General features: G+C 41.9%; 1 protein-coding gene across 3 annotated transcripts; it reads left to right on the top strand.

Moving 5' to 3' along the window:
- The first annotated feature begins 537 nt into the window (after positions 1-537).
- On the top strand, positions 538-18,855 carry gne (glucosamine (UDP-N-acetyl)-2-epimerase/N-acetylmannosamine kinase). Of its 3 annotated transcripts, none has more exons than XM_061064449.1 (14): positions 538-700; positions 12,103-12,174; positions 12,715-12,863; positions 12,975-13,221; positions 13,406-13,613; positions 13,685-13,837; positions 13,941-14,153; positions 14,419-14,506; positions 15,159-15,369; positions 15,680-15,809; positions 15,901-16,122; positions 16,317-16,499; positions 17,461-17,577; positions 17,701-18,855. In XM_061064449.1, the coding sequence occupies exons 2-14, from the start codon at positions 12,121-12,123 to the stop codon at positions 17,934-17,936; spliced, it is 2,211 nt and encodes a 736-aa protein (XP_060920432.1). In that variant the 5' UTR covers positions 538-700; positions 12,103-12,120; the 3' UTR covers positions 17,937-18,855. The 3 variants fall into 3 exon arrangements, with proteins under 3 accessions (XP_060920432.1, XP_060920414.1, XP_060920422.1); XM_061064431.1 differs by lacking the exon at positions 538-700 and adding an exon at positions 6,879-7,072; XM_061064439.1 differs by lacking the exon at positions 538-700 and adding an exon at positions 11,711-11,995.
- The last annotated feature ends 1,448 nt before the right edge of the window (positions 18,856-20,303 follow it).

Here is a 20,303-nt window from a genome sequence, read left to right as displayed (position 1 = left end):
TTTTTGACAACCACAGCGCTGTGGATAGCCTTTGTCAGCTCCTTGTGAATGTTAACTCTCAGGTATTTAAATATTTCTTCTAACTCAAACGCTGTCCCGTTGATGCCCAAATTATCACAGATGAAAAAATTATTACCTGATATCAAGGTTTTAATATGAATCACCTTATGCCCACACACGCCCACGCACGCACGCACTGAACTGTGCTCTCAATGTTCAAAAGTACAACATAAAACACAAAATAAGCAAAGACTAATATGTACAAGACCAAATAGGACAGTAGTTCAATGTTGAGTAGTGCAAATCGCTGAAATTAACAAAATAGAATATGTTATTGTGTAACCTATGGGTTAATTCACATGAGAAGAGAAACACTTTAGTGCGACATTAATTCAGCTGATTTTTGTTCACACTTTGCTTTTATTTATTTATTTTGTTTTTACTCCTTTTACAGCTTTTGGTGTTTTATTCTGAAGGCAAGAATCACGAACGTCCGGTCTCGTTGACGTGGTTTTCTGTGTTACCTTGACAACATGAACCCGCTTCGCCTCCGTGCGCGTGCCCGATCCACATCGGGGTCCACAGATGCCCAGAAAACGTTGGCAGGTAACCGCAGGTACCTGAAAGCAAAAGAGGAAGAAGAAGAAGAGGAAGAAGTCGATGGTTTCGGCATGAAGACGGTGTCACAGGACAATTCAAGGTAATGATCGTTACTCTGAAAACACCGCGACGACGATAAGTGAAGGATTTATAACTTCAGCTGTAACCACAGGGAGGCTGTTCAGCTAATGTTAGCTAACTTTAATAGTTTATGTCTCCCGCCTTATAAAGTAAAGTCAGGACTTTAGGATGGCGTTGGCAGCTTGTTTCAAACTCTGTCAGTGTCGGCCTGCGTTGACGTTGCTGAAATGGGTTAAGACCGGTTTCCCTCTCCGGTTCATCAACGCGCTAGCCCAGCTTAGCATAACTTTGTTGCTAAAGTCACAGCGTAAGTTCGCCTGCGCTCATTGTCTATGGGAGACGAGCGAATTGGTTTGCAATGCATTGTGGGACGAACAGACATGAGGGTGAAATTTTAAAATGTTTCCTTATGCACATGAAGCATGATTTCAGCTTGAAGATGCGGGAGTGTTTACAACAAGGTTGACAGTGAAGTAGTGACAGTGATCCATATCAGTGGGTCCCAAAGTGACGGACGAGCCACCATGAGGGGGGTCCTGGGATACTTTCCAAAATATCGATTTAAAATCCTATTTTTTTTATTTTTTATATTTTACCCCCTAATGTCAAAAAACATACAAAAAAAGTAGTTCAATTTCTAATAATCAATTTCTAACCATTATTATATTATTATTATTACTATTATTATTATTATGGTCAGTAGCTTAGTCGTAAAAAATAAAACAGACTCATCCTAAAGTAAAGCTGCCATTATACCTTCTCGGCCTCCATACATGTGTGGTGGTGACTGTGGCCCTTTCCGAATAGCCACAGTTCAGTAGGCAGTATGTACTTTTCAGTAGGGAGTTTCAGTATACTGAACTTTCGTGGCCCCCCTAATATAATGGTAGGGGAAACACTGAATGAATGAAACCTTTATTGCCCCTAGGGGAATTTGCCTTGCACAGAGAGCTAAAAAACACAATACAAACAAACATTTACAGGACAGCACATAAGAACACATAAAAACACACTAAAGCATCACATGATTCAATGAGGGATTTCAGCAAGTTAAATAAAGTGCAGAGTGCCGAGTTCGTCCTGTATAATCAGTTCTTATTAAGCAGCTGAATACTGCGCGGTACAAAGGATGTAATGCCTCTTTTAGTCCTCATCCTGGGCATTCTGTACCTGCGCCCTGAATTCAAGAGTTCATACTCAGACCAAGGGGGAAACTGCAAACTGCTTTGTTTGTGCACCTTATCAATGCTTTATATATTCTTCCTTACGGTCATCTGGGTTCATACTTGTCATCAACATCTTTTCTGTCTGTCCGGTAGGCTATAACAGAATCTTGAGTTTCTGTGTGTGTGTGTATGGATGGACGGTGTTTACCTCCCTGTAGCGGACATTAGATGGCAGTATCTCATTGATAGAGAAATGCTAGACTGAGACCCTGCATGGTAACTTGTTAGAAGATAATTTTATGATTGTTTGAAGATTGTTATCTTGAAGCCATGCCTTTAAAAGATAAGTCAAGTAGATATTGGTCCTTGAGGTTTTGAATGAAATGCTATATAAAAGAGGAAGAGGTAACAGCCCAATCAAAGAAAACTGGAACTCATATCTGCCTTGTTGATATGGATTTCTTGAAGGACTTCTCTATAGAGAAGGACTGATTTGATCTTTAACATTTGGAGTCTTTAATTTCACAAGCAGGTTAACAGGTTTATCATGTATCATTTGTAGTGGGTGTGATCTTAATGAGAGTCATGTTGAGGTTCATGGCCGATAGCTTTGTTTGCTCTTAAGTTTCATCAGAGTAAATTTATTGTTGACTAACTCTGTGTGTGTGTGTGTGGTCCTCTCGAACGTGGTTCAATCTGTGACCTTTGCCAAGCAGGATGTCCTGAATGTGTCAACACTGACGTTAGTTTATCCAGTGTCACTTTATTTGTTCAGTTGGCTTGTTTAGGTGTTGCCAACATTGTCATCCTCTCACTTCAAACACAGCTGTATATTACAGATATGTGCTAAATAATAATTTGACGTGACTGCATTGCTGCAGTGACGCATATTTGGCATCACCTCTTAAACTGAACTGACTTCCACTGCCTCCTCTTCAATCTAATAAGGGCGTCACTAACTGATAAATCTCTATCTTAAAGGCGGTATTGTTCGCCACCAGTTCTTTGCCGTGGCAACTAGTGTTTAAGGCCCATTAGCGACCCCGCCACTTTCCCGCTGTTTGGGTTGTGTAATTACAGGTTTAAATTAGTGCTGGGCGATATGGCCTAAATTTGATATCAAAATATTTTTTTGCCTAATGTCGATATTCGACATGACTCGATATTTATCGCATTAAAGTTTTCTAAATGTAGCCTATAAAACTGAATCTCCACTGTATAAAAAAAATAATAATCACTGGCCCGACCTTTGTAACCGCTGGCCCAGGAACATTACTTTTGATTTGAAGAATAACAGTCACCAATTTACTCTTGAACCATTCTGATGCAAAAGTTAATTACAACTTATATTTAATTAATTGAGCTCTAATTATAAAAATATTGTGTATTTTTCTTATATTTATGTGCTCCTGTTTATTCACCATGCTGGTAACTGTAAGAGTCTACTTAATCTGATATTAATATGAGGCTGTGATAGAGCTGGAATCTCTCCTTCTTTCTTCTCTGTGAGAAACTCTTCATCCTTAGATCTTTACTTTAGGAGCTCTCTTAAGGGCTAAGATGCTTTGTGAATAACTTTTAGCTTTACCAGGATCTAGTCTTTAACTTTAACGTGTTCCAGCTCCTCCAGCTGTCTGTCACTGTGGCTGAAACTTTTTTCCGTTCTGTTTTCGTCACGCCCTGCTGTCACTCTAAACTTTTCGAGTGATTTGTTTTCTTTGAATGCTGATTTTAGCTCGGCTTTTGTCGGGATCTGATGGTTTCTAAAACCGTTTTACCAAACGTGTGTTTTAGTAGAGAAAACCTGCGCTAAGATCTGTGTGCGAGTGTACAACTCGAGTGTAGCGAGCGCGCTCTCGGAAGTGACAGCAGTGAAGCCGCCAGCTGAACGTGCAATCAGCTGGCCCGGACTCTGTCAATCATTCATCCGGGCCAGTTATAATGTCGAGCCCTGTGTTATGTGCCTTTTTTTTTGGAAGTAATTCAGCCTCGCTCTCATCTTTCTCTTTCTCCTCCGTGTTGGTCGCTTACAAGAGCTAGGCTACTCAGCGGCAGGAGTGGAGACTCCTCCGCCCTTTCCTCTCCGCGCAACAAGCACTGCTGCGGAAATCTCGCGGAGCAACGAAATATCGCGAGAAAAATTTGAAGTAGTTTAAAAAATAAAATCACTGTTCCCTTTTCCATATCAAGCATTAATTAAATATCGATCGAATCGAGCTTTACGATATATCGCCCAGCACTAGATTAAATCTGTCAAACTTTTATCGATCATTTTTTAAATTTATGTTGAGAAAAATTATGTTGTGATAATTGTGGTTATCGTTTTAACCCCTTGGCACATTAATTACTCCACTTAGTTCATGACTCTTTGAAGTCTTTCAAATTACTTTTAAACTATTTGTAATTATTTTCCTGAAAATGAATTATTTTGAAGATAAAACAACAAAGTCACATTGAACCATTTTGGTATTGTGGAGAAACAAGAAGCCTTTAGGTCCCTGAAATAATAAACTCAGTGCCTCTGAGACGTGGCAGTCTGCAGCAGGCTGCATCGATTTTATTGCTGTGTTTTTATTTGACCTCTGGCTACAGCTGTGTCTGATCAAGGTAGAGTGTTTAGGGCATTTAGGGACGCAGACAATCCTGACCAATGAGATGAAGGGATACAGATGGTGCAGTGTGTGAGTGGAGTTGAGGCCAATGTTCAACTGTTTCTCTATTTATGCTTATCTGTCTCAGTTTGTGGGCATGTGCAGGTATGGACAAAGGCTGATTGTTACTGCGATGATTAACAAAATGCAGGGGAATGAAAGTGAATGCCGCCCACTTAGACATTCAAAGTATAGTGTGGAGACCTGGCACGATGAACTCGTTTCACTAGGGATTCTGAAGACTCTTCAAATTAAATAACATGCATGTGCTGACGTAAGAGGAAACACCTTTGGAACAGAACACCGACAAAGTTGAAGTCAGCGTAGCAGAGTAAGCTCAAACTGTGTTCAGATTGATCTCCACCCTGTGTGAAAAATAAACAGTCATTTCAGTCTTTTAAATGAGGCCTGACACAGAAGGTTAGATGTATTTCTGTTATTATTCTCAAACTGGATCTACTGGATTCACTGGATCAGCTTTCATTGTCACGCCCGTACCTGAAGCCAGCCATAGAGAGGTTTTGGAAAAAAGGTGAGGCAGAAAAGAACAAAGAAGTCTGTCAGCTGATGCTTCAGTGATAACATTTTTACACTTTACAAACAATCTGCCAGCACCCAGGGAAGAGGAGGATTTGTTCTGTCTACCTGGGTAGGAACAGGTTTTTCCAGCTGAGAGGGGCCGAGAAGAAGTCTCTGTAAAGACCTTCAGGTGAAAGTTTAAAATTCAGGTTTTACGGAGGTAGCAGATTTAGACTAGAGCGGAGTAATGGTATCTCTAATTGACAATTTTGTAACTTTAATTGAGAGACCAATTTTTTATACATGAAAACCTCTGTATATTTATATTTTTTATTTTCATATATACTTTATCAATCCCTGAGGTGAAATTCTAGTTTCACACTCTGTTATTGAGAGACATGCAGACTGAGCTACTGCCGTCCGTATTGGTACTTAGTAGTGTTGTTGATCAACTCAGGTCCAAAACTCGACTGTGCACTACAGGTTGAAACCTGGCTTCTGCAATTTAATTGTTCTGTTGGCTGATCTGGGGGTAGGTGATGTTTGTGGTGCCAGCTTTCGTGTCCAAACCCTATAAAAAGCCATAAAATTAAAGTCCTCCACGGGGCATCATCTACAACGTCCCCCATCCTCTCCTGCCCCTTACCGTCTTCGGCATCTTCTGTCTCAGCAATCGTTTCCTGTGCTAACGGTTCAAACTGATACAGCTCTGGACCGCCATGGCCGTGGCCTACAGGAGACTCTGTAAGGAGAGAAGTCCTCGACTGCACACCACATTTTCTGTCGCAAAAGTATCACAGCTGCTTCTTGAGCAGTGGCGCTCCTTGTCAACAGGCGAGGCAGGCAACTGCTTGGGGGTCCAGGCCAGTAGGGGGCCCCCATGAGGGCTATAAAAACTTTAAACCATAGCATCCAGTGCTTGAAAATGTGCATATTTTGCAATGACTGTAGGAGACTTCCCTAAGATGGGCCCATCTGAAAGCATACACATTGTTGCGCTGCTACGTATTGCAATATTTCTATGAAAATGTAAGTTTGTGTGCCCTCAACAGACTTAAAGGGACTTCACCCGTTTGCATTAAGCTTTGTATCATTAGAAACCTGGTAGTATTTTTGAATGGCCATGCATCCCGCCCTCATTTTCCCCTGAGATGGGAAAGATCAGTGGGTAATAATGGATTTGAAGTGTCTAAAAATGTAAATTCTGGTTGGCGTTTTTTGTTTTGGATTTTGAAAATTTAAAAAAAATCAGAGAATCGAAAAAGACCAAGTACTTTAAGTTTTCTGTTGTATCTTTCATCACTACACTGATTTACACAAGTAGCTGTGAAGTAGATGTGGCTATCTCTACAAGCCGACTATCTCTACGAGCCGCAATATATCGGTGAGGCGGCTGCTGCGGCCTGTCGGCGGTGGTGAGGACAAATGTCTGAAAAGAAAACATGGCTGTATTTCATGGGTCGAAGGTGGCTCTACCTGCTGTCTACTCTACAGCTCTGATGCTGTCGATGAGTTGACCTGTTGGGACTTTTCTGTTTGTTGACATTTAAAGTAATCCTGAAGCTTTTGATTCAGTATCAGTGAGTAACTCTGACCTCTTACATCTAGACTCATTCCCTCTCTAACTTTGTAGCATTTAGCACATTTCAAAGTTCTGTAGTGGGCAGAGGAAGGCCCTGTCCTGGGGATGTAGTCACACTTTAAGTGTGGACCCTGATGACAACATTGCTCCTTGCTTCTTTTTTTTCTCCAACATCCAGCCAATCACAGGCTTGAGTCCAACCCAACCCAGCCTCTCTCTCATGCAGCCCCTCCCCCAGCTGTATGTGTATGTCACCCTTCCTCCCTCTCTTCCTTTCTCTCCTCTCGCTGCTCGCTGGCTCCTGCATGCCCTCCTTCCGTAGCCTAATGCGGCTGAGCTAAAGAGAGCAGCAAAAAGATAAAAGGATTGAGAAAAAAAATTTAAAAAAAGAACAGCAGAGGGCGATTTTAGCTGAGCATTTGCGGAGACGTGGGATGGAAATGCATCCGGGTTCTTTATTCATAAACCCTCATGTGAGTCAGATAGCCTCAGTCTTTATACACTCTCATTTATCTTTCATCTTTGTCCTCATGTCCTTCCTCTCTCAGTCTGCTTTACTCTGTCTGTACAGTATCTCTGTCTCTGCCTTCCTCCGTTGCTGTGTCATCTCTGCCTTTGCCGTCTGCATGTGTCCCTCCCTCCCCCCCCCCATACCATAACACTGGCCGCTGATGCTGTCTTGTGATGCTTGAGTGGAAGTCACAGTGTGCTGAATGAGAATCAAGTGACAGCACAAGAGTTAGTCCTGAAGGCGTTTTTTTTCTTGTTTGACCTGACACATGAGAGTTGGAGGAAGGCAGCACACGCTTCCTGTCATAATCTCACTGTAGCTCATCTGTGTGGCTGTTCTGATTTAAACTGGAACGGTTTGCAAAACTAAGATGATATCGACAGAGATGATGAACCTCATTAGGGTGCCATTAAAAAAAACCCTCATCCTGACAAGAGTAATGTTTTTTTAACAGCACTACAAATAAGCTTCTTCAGAGCAATAAAGACAGACAGGAAAACTTTTACGTTTATTGGTTTGAGCAGTAAAAAGAAGTTGTGAAGTTATCATTTCTTTATATATTGAGTGGAAGAAAATTACATTTTTAGTTGGACAGTGCTGCCACACATTCACACACTGACGGCAGAGGAGGCTAAAGTGTCCATCAGTATGAACTAATCCCATTCATACACATTCACACATGGCTGAAATAGCAGAGGGAGCAACTCAGGGTCGGCCTCTTGCCCAAGGACACGTCGACATCTGACACAACTCTACCACTGAGCCACAGCTTTTTCTCTAACATGTTCATGTTTGGAGCTAAAACCATTCTCTGACTTTCCTGTGATGAACAATAATAATTTAATTCAATTGATATCATAAACGTGTATTCAACTATTCGCTAAACGTAGGAGTACGAGCGTGTTTTAAAGTGTTAAGGGCCCTAGAGCCAGATGAGATTGTGTAGGCTCTTTTTGACAGAAACAATGCTTTCACAGTAATTATTAAAAAAAGAGAAAAGACACTGATGTGTAAAAGGCGTGCAACGAACAGTGTTGCATTAAAAACCACACAAGTGTAAAAAAAAAAAAAAAAAAAAACTGTGGTTGAAATTCCTCCCTCAATGTTTTCATCAGAGTAAATTTGATTTATGGTTGTACGATGACGAGTAATGCAGGTGGACACTTTCACAACCAAACTGAAAGTGTCCGCCTGAAACAAGTCCTTTTATATTTCAGGCAAACGTAAAGAACATATCACCTAAAGAAAACTTCTATTTCTGTATATTATCAAATGAGGTTCACCTGTAAAATTTTGTAAGCTGTGCACCTTTCACTTAAGAGAATCTCGATTGCTAAAGTCACAACGAGACAGAGAAGAAGAGCAGGTTTCAGTTTAATGTTTGTGGCTTTCGTCCCGTTCCCTCCTTCCTCCCTCCCATGCAAGTGACTTCGCTATCTGCAGGAACAAAAAGAGAGCATTTGCATGAGAAACCTGTCTTTCCAGAATGTTATTTGAGACACTAAAATGTTGTACCATTTTGTTTGCCTTTTAAGGAGTGAGTCTATTCTTTACCTGTAACCACTATTTTTATAGTCGACCAATAATCTGCTAGTATGAATTTCTAGGACAATGTTCTTCTTCATGAACTTCCAGTTGTCCGTGTACATAAAAAAAAAACTCCACCAGAACAGCTGAGTGATGCTGACAGTATCAAATACTGCAACAAATCTATAATTAAAAACACAAATATTGTGAGAATAACAACATAATGGAAGGTGTAAGATATTTTGATCTGAACAAGATCCTCAGAGTGAAGATTTATTTTTTAACATTTGAACTCTTTTTTTTTTTTTTTTACTTTCACACTCACTGAAGAGTTGTAATCGTCACAGAAACATATCTATACATATAGCCGGTGTTAGTCAGGTGTTCATTTAGACAACAAACCCTAAATGCAGGTAAGAAACCCAGGTGTGTTTAGAAAGGGAGGCTTATCAAACGTACTCACATGCAGAACACATGTTACATAAATGTGGTGGTGTCTTGATGAATGTACGGATACTATCCAAACACAAGCTGTTTTTTCTAAGATTTGTACAAACACAAGAATCTTCATCCTTCATCTACACCTGGGCAATGTTTCTAGAACAGGAGTTAAAACCCGCCAAGCTCCAAATCCAGGCCGACTTTCTGTTTGACGGGTTATTCTCAGAGGGCTATCCGCCATATATCCGGTATATGTTTATATCAAAATAGTCATGGAATTGAAAGTTGTTGTTTTTTTTAAAACATGTTTTAAAGTAGCTGCGGCTTCTTACTCCTGCTCCTTGCTGCAAGTAATGTTTTACAGAGGCACACACAAGCCCTATTTAGACCGCCATTTAAAGCCGTGATATTTACGCCCGTGTGACGTTTCGCATTCAATCAGAATGTCACAGAAACGTAATGGGGGGACGAAGAGATCCCCCCTCTGAACTGAGGAAGTAACAGACGCGTTCCAGAGAAGAAGCAGATTCAGCAGGGGAGCGCAGCGCTATGTGTGTGTGCATGTCTGACTGTGAGCTAGCTTTAGGCTAACTATGTAGCTTGTATGTAGTCTGCTGTGAGCTAGCGTTAGACTAACTACGTAGCTTGTATGTGGAATTATTTGAATCTCTTGATTTGGCTGGTAAAATATATGCTTCGCTGGTGGATCTTTTCATCTACCCACCCAAAGGTCAATGTTGGACCCCATGGTAAAAGTTTAAAGCAGCTTATTTTTTCTGTCTTGATCTAATATAATGCTGCAAGTTTGAGGGTCAACCTGACCATGTAAGACAACAGACGATGAACCTTTAGAATTCCATGGGCTCATGTTTTCTATCACACATTTATATTGCTGTTTCGTTCATAATATTGAAGAAAATGAACACTCGTGTCCACTTATATCACCTCAGTGTGTGTGTCGGTTGGGAATCCTCCTGTGTTTGTACGTTTGTTACTGGGAGCCAGTTTATCTGTGAAGGTGTCTTTGTCTTCCGAACAATCAGCCCCAGGAATTTAACTCAGTCAAAACATTGATTAAAGCAGCCTATAGTTGAAAACAAGTGTCTCTTCAACGCTTTCCGCAGACACAGGAAGTTTGGTTTTGGGGCTGCATGCCACTCTGCCACTAACATTCATATTACATGTTAGCATGTTTGTCTGCAGTTTCCTCGTGTTTGGAGGTCACTTAAAGCTCACACCTAAAGATGCTTGTTTCCTCTTCATTTTCTTCACTGGCAGCTGCAACAATGATGTGCAGAGGGAAGAGGGTGTGTCCTCCAGGATGTACATCATGTGTAACGAAAACACTGCAGATTAGCGAGCTTCTGTTTTTGACCCTGTGTGATCCATCATTTAATTTATTATGACGGACGGTTATCCAGGTGGATTTTTATTGAGATCTGCTGTCAGTATTTTGTAAACTCCCCTCCTTTTATAGAACATTACTCTTTGTTGAGCAACACAGAATGTGTGTGTGTGTGCGCGTGTGTGTGTGTGTGTAGCAGCATTCTTGAAGCAGCTGTACTCACATGACACACAACAGTCCTCGGAGAGGCAAATCTGTTGAGATTTTATTCATCTTCTTTGATAGAAGGCTCAGTATTCTCCTGTCAATGAACTGAATGCCATTCTTTGTTTTAGAGTAGTGCCTTCATTCTAGATTTGGGTAGGTCAGTTTTATACCGCAGGGCAAAAGAATGAGGAAATAAACCAGTCGAATCCATCATGGATCGTAAAATGCATAAAACACAGACTTTGGTATAGAATGGATCAAGCCATGGAAACCTAATATATCAATATTAACTTATTAACTGTTGTTTTCTATTCTTCCTCTTCATTCTTTTTCCCAGAAGGCAAAGGAGTGAAATAGAGAAAGTTCAGTCAGTGGACTTATCTAACCTAAGGGGGGGTTGTAAATTCCAAACACTAAATCCGCTCTGGATTCCAACATCCCTGTGACTTCCCACATCGGCTCAAAAATGTACAGCACACGATGTGTTTTCTCTAAAAAAGAACACCTCTAAATGTGCATGCTTGCTTTAATATTTTACATTTTAGAACTAGACTCTGAATGCTAAATTATGAAAATGTCATGCTGTGTTTAGAGCAGCAGGTGGCAGTATCTGTCCCTATGTTCATTCAGGGCTGTTGTAAAAAGCCTTCACGGAGTCCTGATAAGAGCAGAGCCAGAGTTCATGTTACTGCTATTAGACAGACCTGCTTTTCCAGTGGTGCCAAGAAAACCTGCTTTGAAATAAGTCTGTTGAAGCATTTTTGTGTCAGGTGAATTCTTAGCCGCTTATTAGCATACCAAACATGTTGTACTACGTCTACTACTAATACCTTCTGTACCACTGAAGTGTTTCAGAAGTCACAAGAAGACTCCTCCTACTAATATATTCAAAGGCAGGGTTATGAAGGTGTATGCTAGATGTTACATAGTTAAAGTTTAAGACACCCACATAAAAAGGTTTGAAAACGATCTGAACTATCTCAATGTGATTCACTCCGTCATTATTTCTCGAGGTCATAGTCCTGGCCGATCCCTCAACACGTTTTGAACACAGAGAGGAAAGGGATTTTTGTTGGTTAACTTAGAATGAATTAATAATTAAGCTGATTTAGTGCCTCTTGTCTGATAATTAAACCAGTGAATCTAAATGAAACGATTCTCCCTCCAAAGAAATGTCCTTCTGTCATGTGACCAGAGTGTACCAGGTGTGAGTGTGACATTTGCCTTGTCATGCAAAGCACTGCAGCATGTTTCCTGTCCTTGAAGAGTACATTAGCATATGTTGTTAACTGTAAATACAAACCATTTTTAGTGTAGCTTTGTTGTGTTTTCATGCAACAGCATCTGAATGATTGGAAGGCCCAAGTGAGTATGACCTGTGAGCGGGTTTGTACTGAAATAAAAGGATCTTAAAAAGCTCTTCAAAAACCATCTCTGGATCTCACTCTGTGTTTTCCTCCCTTGTTTTGCAGGAGCTCTACTATCTGAGAATGCAAAGAAACAGAGACAGAATGGAGAGGAAGAACATGGATGAGCAGAATCAGGTAGGACTGAGTGTCTTAAGATACTTGTGGAAATTAAAAACATTTTTAAGAAGCCTGTAGTTAAAGCCCAGAGTCGTGTGGAGACGTTAATATTCCTACAGAGGGAAGAGGAGAGTGTTTTTATGTGCTGAGCTAAATAATTAAAATCAACAAATGGTGTGTGTGTGTGTGTGTGTGTGTGTGTGTGTGTGTGTGTGTGTGTGTGTGTGTGTGTGTGTGTGTGTGTGTGTGTGTGTGTGTGTGTGTGTGTGTGTGTGTGTGTGTGTGTGTGTGTGTGTGTGTGTGTGTGTGTGTGTGTGTGTGTGTGTGTGTGTGTGTGTGTGTGTGTGTGTGTGTGTGTGTGTGTGTGTGTGTGTGTGTGTGTGTGTGTGTGTGTGTGTGTGTGTGTGTGTGTGTGTGTGTGTGTGTGTGTGTGTGTGTGTGTGTGTCTGTCTGTCTGTCTGTCTGTCTGTCTGTCTGTCTGTCTGTCTGTCTGTCTGTCTGTCTGTCTGTCTGTCTGTCTGTCTGTCTGTGTGATGGTTACATCTCTGTTTGATGAAGTGTCAGAGGAAGTTGAGGGTGTGTGTGGCCACATGCAACAGAGCCGACTACTCCAAGCTGGCGCCCATCATGTGTGGGATCAAATCCCACCCCGATGAGTTTGAACTGGAAGTCGTGGTGCTCGGCTCTCACCTCATCGATGACTACGGGTAAGATGAGAGTTGACGATGCACACTTGGTTTAGATCTGCATTAATCATGACCCTCTTGTCCTTAATTGATTTTTTTTCATTATGATTTTCTCTACTTTCCTTTCTGCAGAAACACTTTTCGTATGATCGAGCAGGATGACTTTGACATCAGCTCCAAGCTTCACACCATTGTGAGAGGAGAGGATGAGGCAGCCATGGTGGAGAGTGTTGGTCTGGCACTTGTCAAACTCCCTGATGTCCTACAGAGGCTGCGCCCTGACATCCTGGTCGTCCACGGCGACCGCTTTGACGCGCTGGCTCTGGCAACCGCTGCAGCGCTGATGAACATTAGAATACTTCACCTGGAGGGAGGAGAGGTGAGGAGGCAGCGCTCGTACATGAGATTGTTGACTTAGTGATATATCATAACTATAGTGTTGTACTTTTTACAGTGTACAGGGTGATATCTCTCTGTACATAACATGTAGATGATATAGATGTTTATAAAATCTTGACTCTACTTTTTTTTTACAAACTTTCCTCCGTTGCTCTTTCTTCCAGGTGAGCGGTACGATCGATGACTCCATCCGCCATTCCATCAGTAAACTGGCCCATTACCACGCCTGCTGCACACGCACGGCAGAGCAGCACCTCATCGCCATGTGTGAGGACCACTCTCGCATCCTGCTGGCCGGCTGCCCTTCATATGACAAGCTGCTGTCCACTAGTCGTCGAGAGGACTACATGGATGTGATCAAGAGCTGGCTGGGTACGTGGAGACACAGAAACATCATGTGAGACATTTGAGTTATACCTATGTTAACTGTGTTCATGTTGCAGGGGACAACGTGCAGGATCATGACTACATAGTGGCTTTACAACATCCAGTTACTACTGACATCCAGCACTCCATCAAGATCTATGGTCTGATGCTGGACGCTCTGATCTCCTTCAACAAAAAGACCCTCATCCTCTTCCCCAACATTGATGCAGGTTTGTACCCTTGCTGCTTCGTCAGTGTCTTGCTAATGCTAGATTTTTGTTTGCTTGAAACTTTATCGATTCATCTGTGTCCTGGCGATTTTTATGAAAACAGGAAGTAAAGAAATGGTGCGCGTGATGCGAAAGAAGGGCATCGAGCAGCACCCAAACTTTCGGGCAGTGAAGCACATTCCCTTCGAGCAGTTCATCCAGCTGGTGTGCCACGCCGGCTGCATGATCGGAAACAGCAGCTGTGGGGTACGAGAGGCCGGGGCCTTTGGCACACCTGTCATCAACCTGGGGTCACGACAAACTGGCAGAGAAACGGGTAGGTGTGACAGTAAACCAAATTATTACTCGCTTTCTCTGCCATCATCATCCCTCAGTCTAAAAAGTGAAATAACATAATGAATGTTCGTTTCTAGCAAACAGGCGATCAAACAGACCTGATCTGTATAAATATTCTGAAGTCATAAGTGACATTCTGAGACATCAGACCCAGCTTGTTACTCGTATATGAACCTGAAACAATGCCATGAGCCTAAGGTTGTTTATGTTAACAGCTGTGTTCATGACGTTTCCCTCTGTGCCAGGTGAGAATGTTCTTCATGTGAGAGACGCCGACTCTCAGAATAAGATCTACCACGCTCTGGATCTACAGTTTGGGAAGAGATACCCCTGGTAAGACCTGTGTGCTGCCTGTCTGTCTCTGAGTCTTTATCTTCCAGTGTTCCCTCTCTAGATCATCCTCAGTTTCTTTTTTTATATATATTTATTTTTGGGCTTTTTGGGCCTTTTAATGGAGAGATAGGACAGTGGATAGAGTTGGAGATCAGGGAGTGAGAGAGTGGGGAATGAAATGCGGGAAAGGAGCCACAGGCTGGATTTGAACCTGGGCCCGCCCGCCCGCTTCGAGGACTACAGCCTCCATACATGGGGCACGCGCACTAACAACTGCGCCACCAGCGCCCCAGATCATCCTCAGTTTTGAGGACTGTTAGGCTATAAAACACGGCTCTCCATTACCGCCCTGATTATCAGATAAAGGTATTTATGTGAATGGACTAGTTGTGAAAAAGTTCAGACCTATTTCAGGTACTTCATGAGTTTTTTTGATTTATACAAACTGCTTCATCTGTGTTTGGTGATGACGATTTCAAAATAAGGGCTCAATCTTTAATTTTCCAAAAGACTGACGGTGATAAAAAAAAATTATAATGAATTATAAACCTTCAGTGTATCTTAAATGAATGTTAGACTGTTTTGTGTATTTACGTGTTTTTGAAAAAAGAGAAACTCTGATATGAACATGTGTGTTTGTGCTCCCCATCAGTTCTAAGATTTATGGTGACGGCAACGCAGTGCCTCGAATTCTGAAGTTTTTGCGAACCATTGACCTGGACGAGCCCCTCCAGAAGACGTTCTGTTTCCCCCCTGTGAAAGAATCCATCTCCCAGGACATCGACCACATCCTGGAGACGCAGACGGCTCTGGCTGTCGACCTGGGAGGGACCAACCTCAGAGTGGCCATCGTCTGTCAGAGGGTAACCTGCATGGACTGTTAGCCTTTCTGATGTAACCATGTCTATTAGCCTTTGGTTTAACCTAAACTATGAATGCAGGGTGGCCGACTCCAGGTGCTCTTACTGATAAACATTTACAGCTAAGGGAGGGAAGTAACCAATCAATCTTCAGGCATCCTCGCTTAGAGACAAAAGTGAAGTTAAAAACCCTTCAGTTACGCAGGGCAACGTACAGCTACAGAGCTATGGTTTAGCTTTGCACACTTAGCTTCCTATCAAACAGGGAAATCTTAACCCTCTTCCTCCTCTCACTTCCTCCCTCTGTGTTCAGGGTAAGATCTTGAAAAAGTACGTGCAGCCCAATCCAAAGACCTTCCAGGCCAGGATGAAGCTCTTATTAAAGATCTGTGCAGATGCCACTCGAGACGCTGTCGGCCTCAACTGTAGATTACTGGGTGTTGGTAAGAAAAGAGAAACTCACGCTCACATTTACATCAAATAACAAACGCATGGTGAAGCTGTAATCTAAAAGCTCTTCCTCTACTTCTTCAGGAGTGTCCACAGGCGGGCGGGTGAACCCACAGGAGGGCGTAGTCCTTCACTCCACCAAGCTGATCCAGGAGTGGTCCTCGGTGGACCTGAGAACACCCATCTCAGACGCTCTGCACCTTCCTGTCTGGGTCGACAACGACGGCAACTGTGCCGCTCTGGCTGAGAAGAAGTTTGGTCAAGGCAAGGGGGTGGAGAACTTTGTCACCGTCATCACAGGAACAGGTGAGGGATTTCATTGATCCAGTTATTTAGTCTTTGATCTGCAGTGGAGTTCAAAGTGGCTTTAATCGTGACCTTATTTGGAAGGCACTGATAGGCAGAGTGTCCTGACTTCTTTCAGTTACTCATGAAGCACTTTTGTATTTCCTCTGACGGTCTGAGAAGTGTCTGAGTATCTGCTTTCTGTGTGTGTGCAGGTGTTGGAGGAGGGATCATCCATCAGAACGAGCTGGTCCACGGCAGTACGTTCTGCGCTGCAGAGCTGGGTCACATCGTGGTCTCACTGGACGGCCCCGAGTGTTCCTGTGGCAGCAGAGGATGTGTGGAGTCCTTCGCGTCCGGCATGGCTCTGCAGAGAGAGGCCAAAAGGCTGCACGATGGTGAGACGCTTGTTTACATCTGCGTAAAGGTCGGGGAGGGAGTGTCAGTTTAACTCAGTAAATGAAGCTGAGATTATGAAAGTGTGTTTGTTCACTCTGACACAACTTTTACACATTAAATGTGTGTAAAAACAGTTCCTAAACATTTTTGAAAACAGAAGTTTAGACTCACTAAGAGGTTTGTTTGATTCATGGGTTGAAGGAACTCTTTGTCCATTTATGATCTCTGAATGACCTGAAGTTTCTGCACCCACTTATTAGTAACTGTCGGTTTGATATTATAAATAAATAAAAAACATTATCCTCAGTGAGTCCCTGTGATTGGCCAGTTGTGCAAGCTGACCCTGATTGGTTGATTGATTAAGACCTGACAAGTTTAAAAAAAAAAAAAAAAGAAGCTTTATACAAAGGAGGACAGTTCAGACACACATTTAGGGCCTGTGTCCATCGATGGCACTTTCTGTGACCTCAGTTTCAGAGCACTAAATAAATATTTGCTCCTTTAAATGTTCAAGGTAATATCATCAAGGCAAAAAAAAGTAAATGAATCATGTCCTGACATCAGCAGCAGCTCTAAACCTGAAACTGCTCCTTCAAAAAGAAGAGTTTCTCCTCTGGTAGCAGATGTCCCGCCCCGTCTTGATTTTGATTGGCTGGTGAGGGGGAAAGTGACATTGACGAGGGCAGCGCTTTTGGAAAAGTTGAACTATTTCCATCTGATAGTGCTGTGAGCACAGGCTTTGTGTCGAAAATGTCGCCGCTGCCATTGCAAACAGCGCCATCAATGGACACAAGCTGTTAGGTAAAGCAAATGTAATATTGTTAGTAACGTGCAACGATCAAATTAACTATTGTCAACAACATTTATGATGTCACATACTATAGATACAGCTTTTTGTCCACATGCCAATATGCGTCATGTCATTATTATTTACATGCTCTCATCGTGTGTGTCCGTCAGAGGAGCATCTGAAGGTGGAGGGGATGGATATGAAGCTGGCTGAGCCAATCACGGCTGCACACCTCATCAGTGCAGCCAAACTGGGGAACTCCAGAGCTGAGGCTGTTCTCAACAAAGGTGAGAGCAACAAGAAAGAATGCACATTGTGCTTTTTTCTGTGGAAACATTTTAAATAAAGTAGAAAATTCTAGTGAGTCTCTGATGGCTGATTTCTCCCTGTCTTCCTCTTCCTCTCTCCAGCCTCCACAGCGTTGGGTATGGGCATCGTGAACATCCTCCACATGATGAACCCCTCTCTGGTGATTCTGTCGGGGATCTTGGGCTCTTACTACCAGGCCCCGGTGCAGAACATCATCTCGGAGAAAGCCCTCGTCTCGGCCCAGAACATCAAGGTGGTCGTGTCTCAATTGGAGGAGCCCGCTTTACTCGGAGCAGCCAGCATGGTGTTAGACTATGCAACAAGGAGGATATATTGAAGATTTTAAGTCCTCATTTCCTAAACAGAGCTACATACAGGAGAACTGCACAGATTTTAAAAAAAGACCCTGCAGTGCTCAGATACATAAGCATGTCTAAGGGAAACTCTTTGAAGGCTTCAGTCACAATGCGTTCAAACTATCATGTGCCATGAGTTCAATACATTTTAAAAATGTATAGATGAACAGATGTTGCTGGGTATCTAGCCTGCGATACATCTTCTGCAAAATGGGTCCAATGCAGGGACCAGATATCCCACCACCCTTTTTTTTCACCCCTCATGTTGTCAAAGTGAAATTCTGAGAGCGTCACTAAGCGATCAGCGACGCCACCTCAAACAGAAATACTCAGCCCACAGAGGGACTCTCACGCTCTGCTTGTTTCGTCATGCAGGACGAAGAAGCTTGTTTCATACGTGACCAAAATATTTCTGAAACATTCTTCTGAAGCTTCCCTGAAAATCTTTTTGTTTTACTCTCCTCTTCAAATTTGTTATTTTCAACCTTGGGATGAGAGTTTCTGTTAAAATGTTACATTTCCATGTCTTGTTATTGATTAAATTATTTGAGGTGTCTGGAGGGGAAATTAAGATGGATTTCACAATCTTAAAGGTTTTATAGGTAATTTAAGGAAAATAAGTTAAAGAACTTCTCTGGAATAAAGAAATGTTACGAGCTGCTACGGAATAAAGAGGATTCTGATTCACATTATGTTTTTAACATATTATTTACCACAGACCTTATGATTTCTGTTTTTTCATGCCTTCTTGGGAAATGCTTTATGTGAAAAGAATGATGTGCTTTATGTGTATGTATACTTAACTGTTGTATACATGACATGTTTATTGTTAATTTTAAAAGTTTTTTTTTTTAAATGTGGTTTCTGTCCAGATAAATAAAACGTAATGTTTTTGACCTACATGCTTGATGGACTTCCTATATTTAAACGAGGGCTGTCAAACAGTTAATTATTTACAATTGTGATTAATCATATGTTAAAGGTGACATATTCTCCTCCTCTTCAACCAGTTTAAATAAGTCTCAGAGCTCCCAAAAACATGTGTGTGAAGTTTCTTGTTCTAAATCCACTCTGATCCTGTATTTGATCATGTCTATAAACCCCTCTATTTCAGCCCTGCTCAGAACAGGCTGTTTCTGTGTCTGTACCTTTAAATATGTAAATGAGCTGTGTCTGACCACGCCCCCTCTCCGGAAGGGCTTGGGTGGCTCGGTCTTTCTCGCTCCATGTCCTATTGTTTACGGTGAGAAGGCAGACTCAGAGGGCAGAACAAACACCTAGCTGTGGGAGTGTCACCCACCTGGGGGAGGAGTTACTGCCCTTTGTGATGTCATGAAGGGAAAATCTCCAAACGGCCTGTTTGAGCACACATTTTCTGAAAAGTGGAGCAGGAAGAAGACAGAGAGGATGGACTTTTGTCATCATTGAGGGGTTTGTACACGGACTAGAGACACATATTAGAGTTAGAGATATATAAAGTCAAAGCATAATTCAACCTGAACTACTGTAGAAAACACTTGACTCAGCGTCCTCTGGTTTGACAGTCGTGCAGCATGAGTGCTTCTCTTCCACTAGTTTAAATAAGTCTCAGAGCTCCTCAAAACGTGTGTGAAGTTTCTTGTTCTAAATCCACTCTGATCCTGTACTTGATCATGCCTATAAACCCCTCTATTTCAGCCCTGCTCAGAAAAGGCTGTGTTAGACCAAATTTCTGTTTTTATTGTGCAAAAATGTGAAAATGATACAAGTGCAATACTGTAATTGTGACCTAGTCGAACGTTCTCAAGAAACCAAAACAAATCAAACGGCATGAATAGAGAAGAGAAGCCGAAGTTCAAAGATTGTAACACTGCAGCTTTGAGATCTTTAAGAAGGATTCTGTGTCTTCACACAAATGTGTTTCCTCCACGCTGAATACCTCGAGTCAAGTGAGTCCTTTCTTGTCACCTGAGCTCTTTGTTAATAATTTACCATCAGGACAATATACTCGGGCTGGAAATGTTACCCAGGTGCTTAACTATTTTTATAGCAGAGTGGAAAGGAGAAGGCTGAATACTCTGCTGGTGTTTGACAGAAGGACGCGGTTCTGAGAGAGCCAGTCTAGTTAATTCCGTTAAGTCCGTTCTGCATTTGTTGTGAATTGTCATATTATGTTTTAACAAAATAAAGATTACATCAGCTGAACAGTTTTAGGGGAAAAAGGAACATTTTTGAAAACATAATAATAATAATAATAATAAGATTACGAGAAAATTACATCACATCACAGAAAACTGCATAAAGGTAAAAACAGGTGTGCAAAAGGTAAATGAGTCGGTAAATTTAAACAATAATAGATATTAGAAGAA

This window comes from Labrus mixtus, chromosome 2, assembly GCF_963584025.1.
Source record: "Labrus mixtus chromosome 2, fLabMix1.1, whole genome shotgun sequence".
In the NCBI taxonomy this organism is placed as follows: domain Eukaryota; kingdom Metazoa; phylum Chordata; class Actinopteri; order Labriformes; family Labridae; genus Labrus; species Labrus mixtus.
Note: the sequence above shows the minus strand (reverse complement) of the source record. Positions and strands in the feature narration are given on the sequence as shown.